The sequence below is a fragment of the Conger conger genome, chromosome 19, assembly GCF_963514075.1.
Source record: "Conger conger chromosome 19, fConCon1.1, whole genome shotgun sequence".
NCBI lineage: Eukaryota > Metazoa > Chordata > Actinopteri > Anguilliformes > Congridae > Conger > Conger conger.
Window position 1 is genome coordinate 21012437 of NC_083778.1, and position 7500 is coordinate 21019936.

Consider the following 7500-nt stretch of genomic DNA (forward strand, 5'->3'; position numbering starts at 1 on the left):
AAGGTAAGAGAGCGTGTGTTATACCTTACTGTGTGCTGTACCTTACTGTGTGTGATATACCTTACTGTGTGTGCTGTACCTTACTGTGTGTGCTGTACCTTACTGTGTGTGCTGTACCTTACTGTGTGTGCTGTACCTTACTGTGTGTGCTGTGCCTGACTGTGTGTGCTGTGCCTGACTGTGTGCTGTAACTTACTGTGTGCTGTTGATATTGAGATGGGTGCTTGCTGTCACTAGCCAATTATGCCATATTGTACTTTGCAACTCTCTCTCATGACTTATTATTATTGGACAATGGTCCTACTTTTATTGAACATGAAACCTTTTGACATTCATTTAATCAGGAAGTTCCTTGAGAATAAATCAGATTATTTTGAGGGAGGCCGTTCTCCCGAGCTACATGGAGCTGGGTGCAGCTCCTACATTTGCAGGTCAAGATGTTAAAGCCACACACCGGCTGTCAGACCTTTCATCTCAGTGTTTCTATTCCGCTACTGCCGCCGGCAAAGCTGTGTGGCTTCAGCAGATCATCACAGTCTAATATATAGGCAATTTCCCCCCCTCTTCAGCCGGCTGAAGTGATCTGGCTGTTTACGTTAGACTGAGGAGCTGAGCTCTCTCAGGGTGGAGGAGACCCCGTAATCACCCTCAGCTCCGCACACATCTCAGTGTGACAGAGCCCACTGGCCTTATTCCCAGAGTCTGTCGGGGGGCTGATCTGGGGTCAGGTTTCCTAGTGTCTGTATCCCATAACCGTGTCTATTACGAGCACAAAGCAAGTCAGAGTGGACCCCTCGATTGGCACGTCTGCTCTGGAGGGCTTTAGCGTGTAAGGCGATCGTCCTCCGTATGACCGTTCTTCTGCGGTCCTTCCTACGCGCTGTGCGGTCTCGTACCCCGCCCGGCTTTGGCACTCATCTCTAATTTAAGTCCTCCGTGTGGCTTCAGCTGGCCGAAGGCTATTAAAGCGCTCTGAGATGAGAACACACACGCACGCGCCGCGAGTCCATCCCCTGGCCCCCTGACATTTCAGATATAGCGCGTTCTCCCGGCCGCACTTCCAAGTTATGCCGCGCCCAAGAAAAGGGGGGATAAACCGGGAACACAAAGGTAGAGGGGTCTGTGTGAAGTCTGTGTGCTGCTGTGTCTGCCAGTGTGCGGTCAGTCAGCTCGCAGGCCGTTCCCCAGAGCTGTGAGGACCACTCTTCATCCCACACTCTGATTATCACTGCTCTGAACTCAATGGCCCAATGCGCTGTTTGATGTGCTCGGAGTTTCGTGGGTTTTCCTGGAAAACGCAAACCCACTGGAATGTTCCCCCCTGATTAAGCGCGCTGCCTCCAGGTCCGTGTTTCGAGGCGCCGGCTCTCGTTCTTCGTCAAAGTGCATGTTGTTCTTTCCGTGATCAGACTTGTATCAAACTCCTTCTTGATCCAGCGTGTACTGGCTGATGAGGAGTACTTGGAGGCATTTCACCTTGTGAAAAGACCACTATAGAGTCTGATAATCTCCCCATGCCTGGTTATGTTGATATCACACCCTGCCTGTTTATGATGTTGATATCACACCATGCCTGTTTATGATGCTGATCTCAACATGCCTGTTTAATATCACCCCATGCCTGGGTATGTTGATATCACACCATGCCTGTTTATGATGTTGATATCACACCATGCCTGTTTATGATGCTGAGCTCAACATGCCTGTTTAACACTTTTTGATTCTGGGACAATGACCCCAATATGCCGAAGCGCCCTGTGGATTTTGGCCATGATGTGTTTTTTCCCCACTTTGCTGTGGGCTGTGTCTGCGCGAAGGTGTCGGACTGAACGTGCATCCCAGCCACAGCTGTCTCATGGGCACAAGGCAATCTCTCTGCCCTTTATGTAGTTTGTTAAAGGCCTGAGGATTTGGTCCTTCAGGAAAGACCCAGGCCAGGTCAGACACTGACCAAGATCAGAGTCCTGAAATAAGGATGTGCTGGGGGCGGGGAAAGGCCGAGAGGGGTCTCTGTGTGACGTTTTCCTCTTGGCCTTGTGCTCCAATCTCTCTTACTGAACAGCCCCTGCTGACATCCTGGGCCCGGTCAGAGAGCCAAAATGGAGAATGTCCAATAATGCCACAGTTTGGCTTCAAAATGACTTCATCTGAGGAACATTTATTTATCTGTGTGTTCCTGTGTTGTGATGATGCATTAATACATGTGGTAAGTCCTCACTGTCATTCTGTAGGTCTGTCTTCAAGCCTGGTTTTGTGTATTTTGGGCCAGCGTGACATGATCCCATCAGGAGTCTCCGTTGTATTCATTAGAGAGGGATGGCATTTCCAGGAGAAAATGCCGATTTATATTTTGTCAAAACTCATGCAGCAATTCAGAGAATATGCCCTCAAGAATCAACATTGTCTAGGTTTATCTCTAGTTTTTTTTTGATTTGCATTTTTTTATCTCACAAACTTCAAACTGGCTGTGTTTACTGGACATTTTATTTGAGTTTTGTGTTGAAACACAGCTTTTTGGAAAACAAAAAACATTTTCTTTTTATAAATATATAAATATAAATAATTGTTACCAGACACTGAAGTCATGAGGAGTAATCCACACCCAATTTTCTCTCGAAGAACTCCTCAAGACCGCTGAAAATAATCTTCATTCGGCTGTTCAAAGGGTGGACTTCCAAACTGTTGTGCTTTATTTGAAGTATTTCCAGAGGAAAAAAATGTTTCGCAAATTGATTTATTAATGCTCCAACGTGTGCTCCGATGTGAACTCACTTTTTATTTCACCTTTGATTATGTGTTTGTTTTCTCGTCTGATCAGCCTCACGTTTGAGAAATAATTGGTTTCCACAGCAAATCATCTCCTCTCCTATTCGTTATCGTGTCCATCCTTGTGTGTAAACGATGTACGTTTCCTACAGTGACTGTTAACAGGAGGCTAATGTGTCTGTGTAGCACGGAAATCCCTGTACTGTTTTATTGACGATTTGGAACAGCATGTTATTCGACAGATTCTCGCCGTTTCAAACTAATGTGATTTCTGCACTGTCCCACTGCAGCAATAATCTCCCTGCAGTATTGTGTAATGAGCTGTTTGATTGAGAGCCCCTCGCTAAGTGGAGGGAAAACCAGACTACTGGCATCTGAACAAAATCCTTTTTTCTAGAGTGCTATCGTTTAAAATGTTGTGATCAGACTTGGGTCAAATATGTGACTATTTTGGATTCAAATACTTGTCTGTGCTCGATTGATCATGGCTGGGGCAATTGAGCCAACCAAGAGGACCTGAAGGGGTTTGCAGTGTTTCTAAGTGAAACTGAGTGACTAAGTGAGAGAGTGACTGTGTGACTGTCTGACTAAGTGAGAGAGTGACTGTGTGACTGTGTGACTAAGTGAGAGAGTGACTGTGTGACTGAGTGAGAGAGTGACTGTGTGACTGTGTGACTGTGTGACTAAGTGAGAGAGTGACTGTGTGACTAAGTGACAGAGTGACTGGGTGACTGTGTGACTAAGTGAGAGAGTGACTGTGTGACTGTGTGACTAAGTGAGAGAGTGACTGTGTGACTGTGTGACTAAGTGAGAGAGTGACTGTGTGACTGTGTGACTAAGTGAGAGAGTGACTGAGTGACTGTGTGACTAAGTGACTGAGTGACTGTGTGACTGTGTGACTAAGTGAGAGAGTGACTGAGTGACTGAGTGACTGTGTGACTAAGTGAGAGAGTGACTGAGTGACTGTGTGACTGTGTGACTAAGTGACTGTGTGACTAAGTGACTGTGTGACTGTGTGACTAAGTGACTGAGTGACTGTGTGACTGTGTGACTAAGTGAGAGGGTGACTGTGTGACTAAGTGACTGTGTGACTAAGTGAGAGGGTGACTGTGTGACTAAGTGACTGAGTGACTGTGTGACTAAGTGACTGAGTGACTGTGTGACTGAGTGAGTGAGAGAGTAACGTTTGGTCCCGCTCACTCTCTCCGCTGCCTGTGGCAGAGATCGGCAGTGGGAACCTGAGGTCCATCCTGGGGCTGTTCTTCATCCTGTCCCGCTACAAGCAGCAGCAGCAGCACCAGCACCAGTACTACCAGTCCCTGGTGGAGCTGCAGCAGCACGTCACCCACCTGCCCACCGGGGCGGCGCTGGAGAGCCACCCCAAAGCACAGGACATGCAGTCCAGGTACCGCGCATTGCCACCATTATTATTATTATAGTTATTATAGAAGCATGTTTACACCCACCCGCCTGTCTCAGAACAGTTTGAGAGGTAAGCCCGCCTTCTGGTTTTGCTGAGTCAACACAAATATACAGCCTTACAGATATTAACTGACAGTTGGCATCAAATGCACAAGCTGTTGATTTTCTAAAAGGTATTTTCGCATCCATGCATGCTACCATACAAATGACACGTTCCTTGGGCTAGAACTGAACACTGTTACTCTTAAGGATTGCTGATCTTTAGCTGCCGTATCATTTAATGTTTCTCATCTTATCATTGATCTTTAAGGGCACTTGAAAGCATGTGATGAGTATTGTTTGGTTTTAAAACAGTTATTGAATGAAAATGATCACTAAAAATAATAAAGCCACAACAATTCAATATTGCGGCTTCAGAATGGACAATATTAATTGCTTCAGGGTCACGATGGCCTAATGTCCAAAACAATACATGACGGCACAGTGACATCTCTTGCGAGATAAAACAGTCTTGGGAATTTACTCCAAAAATGTCTATAGAGGTGAACTATGTGGCCATGCGGACATAAATCAAACCTCTGTGTGTGATCAGAGAGAGCTGAACATGCACTGCGTTATTGTCTTATCTTTCAGGGCATTGTTTCTGTTTTTCCTGCTATTTGTTTTCACCGCCGTGAAGCACTTTGTGCTGAATGCTCAAAACGTGTGAGACAAAGAAAGGGACTATTATCGTTATTCTGATTATGATGATATTCCTTTGTTGCTCACAGACAGTCCCCGCAGAGGGGCATGTGAAAGAATAGTGGAATAGTGGGCATTCCTGGAGCAGGGTCGTGTTGCAGTTATGCAGGGTCGTGTTGCAGCTATGCAGGGTCGTGTTGCAGCTATGCAGGGTCGTGTTGCAGCTATGCGGGGTCTGTCTCTGGGCCTCGGTTTCTGCCGGGGCCTGGGTGCGACAGTACTGCACGAGAAGCACCAGGCCACAGGCTGGGGGGGCACAGCTGCCCCCCATTCCTCTCTGAGCCCCAGGGATTCCTCCCAAAGCAGTGTGGGACAGGTGTGTGTGTGTGTGTGTCTGAGTGAGTGTGTGTGTGTGTGTGTGTGTGTGTGTGTGTGTATGTGTGTGTGTCTATCTGAGTGAGTGAGTGAGTGAGTGAGTATGTATCTGAGTGAGTGAGTATGTATCTGAGTGAGTGAGTGAGTGAGTGAGTGAGTATGTATCTGAGTGAGTGAGTGAGTGAGTGAGTGAGTGAGTGAGTATGTATCTGAGTGAGTGAGTATGTATCTGAGTGAGTGAGTGAGTGAGTGAGTGAGTATGTATCTGAGTGAGTGAGTGAGTGAGTGAGTGAGTGAGTGAGTGAGTGAGTGAGTGAGTGAGTGAATGAGTGAGTGAGTGTGTGTGTGTGAGTGTGTGGGAAAGGGGGAGTGGGGGTGGGGGTGGGGGGTCAGCCAGAATTGGAGCACAAGGCCAAGCGGAGCATTGCAGATATGTCGTGGAGGAATTTGGGGGGGCACGTGGGTGGAGTGACATCACAGGCAGAGCTGTCGCTCGTGTTGGATCGTGGGGGGGGGTTAGGGTGGGGGGGGGGCGGACAGTGAGAGGCGTCAGTGGTTCTCCAGCCCCTTGGTCTCGCAGGGACACTGTTAATGTGACATTTCAGATCACATCCCGTCAGATAATTACTCTGTATCTGCCGCTCCCTGATGAATAAGGCAGCTGTGTGTTGTGGGAAGCGTGGAGCTTGTCTGGTGGCTGTCCTGTAGGTCCCGCGTCATCAGCCTGAACACAGCACTGAATGGTGCGGTGGGATTCACTGAATCGTGTGGTGGGATTCACTGAATCGTGTGGTGGGATTCACTGAGTGGTGCGGTGGGATTCACTGAATTGTGCGGTGGGATTCACTGAGTGGTGCGGTGGGATTCACTGAATGGTGCGGTGGGATTCACTGAATCGTGTGGTGGGATTCACTGAATGGTGCGGTGGGATTCACTGAATGGTGCGGTGGGATTCACTGAATCGTGTGGTGGGATTCACTGAATGGTGCGGTGGGATTCACTGAATGGTGCGGTGGGATTCACTGAATGGTGCGGTGGGATTCACTGAATGGTGCGGTGGGATTCACTGAATGGTGCGGTGGGATTCACTGAATGGTGCGGTGGGATTCACTGAATGGTGCGGTGGGATTCACTGAATCGTGCGGTGGGATTCACTGAATCGTGCGGTGGGATTCACTGAAACGGGCGGTGGGATTCATTGAGCGGGGATGACACAGATCATCGTGACTGTCTGACGCACTGCTGGTGTGACCAGAAGGACTAGCCACGCCCTGTTTTTGGGGACTCGGGACAAACACAATCAAAGCGAAAGTACGTCTGCAGTGGGAACCCCCCCCCGAATGCAAACCCCCTTTGTCATCAGCCCTGAAGAACAGTCATTTTTCCTGGGTTTTACCAGCGACGGCACGGACGTGACCCGTACGATCCGACCCGTAAACAGAATGTGAGAAACCCGCTGTGGTCTGGGGCCCCTGGCCGGGCGACACGCGCGGCTTTTTATAACGGCCCCCACGCCCCCCCCCGCCCCCCCCCCCCGCCCCCCCCGCCCCCAGCCCCAGCCCCGGGGCTGGTTCCTGTTACAAGGCGGGCCTTTCTATAGCCAGCACCTGCTGGCCCCGCGCTGCGCTGGGCTGGGCTGGGAGGGCCGGGGAGTGCCTCGCTCAGACAGACTCCGCGCAGCGTCGGGTCTCTGTGCACGCAGGAGTGTCTCAGCCCCGGAGCCGCCATGTCCCGCGGCCCTCCCGACCCGCCCCTCGCCCTCGCCCCGTCCCGCCAGCCCGCCCGGCCCAGGGAGCGCCGGGGCCGCCCGCCCGCCGGGAACCAGCCCGACCCCAAACCGGAACCACCTAGGTACCAGCCCGACCCCAAACCGGAACCGCCTAGGTACCATCCCGACCCCAAACCGGAACCACCTAGGTACTGTACCCTCCGCCCGCGCAGAGCGGCTCCACTTTAAATAGGGTTAAACCGTGATGCGCCTGGACTGTGTGTGAGTGTGAGTGTGAGTGTGAGTGTGAGTGTGTGTGTGTGTGTGTGTCTGTGTGTATGTGTGTGTCTGTGTGAGTGTGTGTGAGTGTGTGAGTGTGTGAGTGTCTGTGAGTGTGTGAGTGTGTGAGTGTGTGAGTGTGTGAGTGTGTGAGTGTGTGAGTGTGTGAGTGAGTGTGTGTGTGTGTGTGTGTGTGTGTGTGTGTGTGAGTGTGAGTGTGAGTGTGAGTGTGAGTGTGAGTGTGAGTGTGAGTGTGAGTGTGAGTGTGA

General features: G+C 50.1%; 1 protein-coding gene across 1 annotated transcript in view; it reads left to right on the forward strand.

The window, feature by feature from the left end:
• Positions 1-7500, forward strand: part of LOC133118852 (neuron navigator 3-like) — a 114763-nt gene that overhangs the window by 47687 nt on the left and 59576 nt on the right. Inside the window, exons 4-5 of the mRNA XM_061229108.1 lie at positions 1-3; positions 3988-4171. The exon at positions 1-3 is cut by the window's left edge and continues 70 nt beyond it. Of these exons, the coding sequence (XP_061085092.1) occupies positions 1-3; positions 3988-4171 (187 nt within the window). The remainder of the gene's footprint in view (positions 4-3987; positions 4172-7500) is intronic.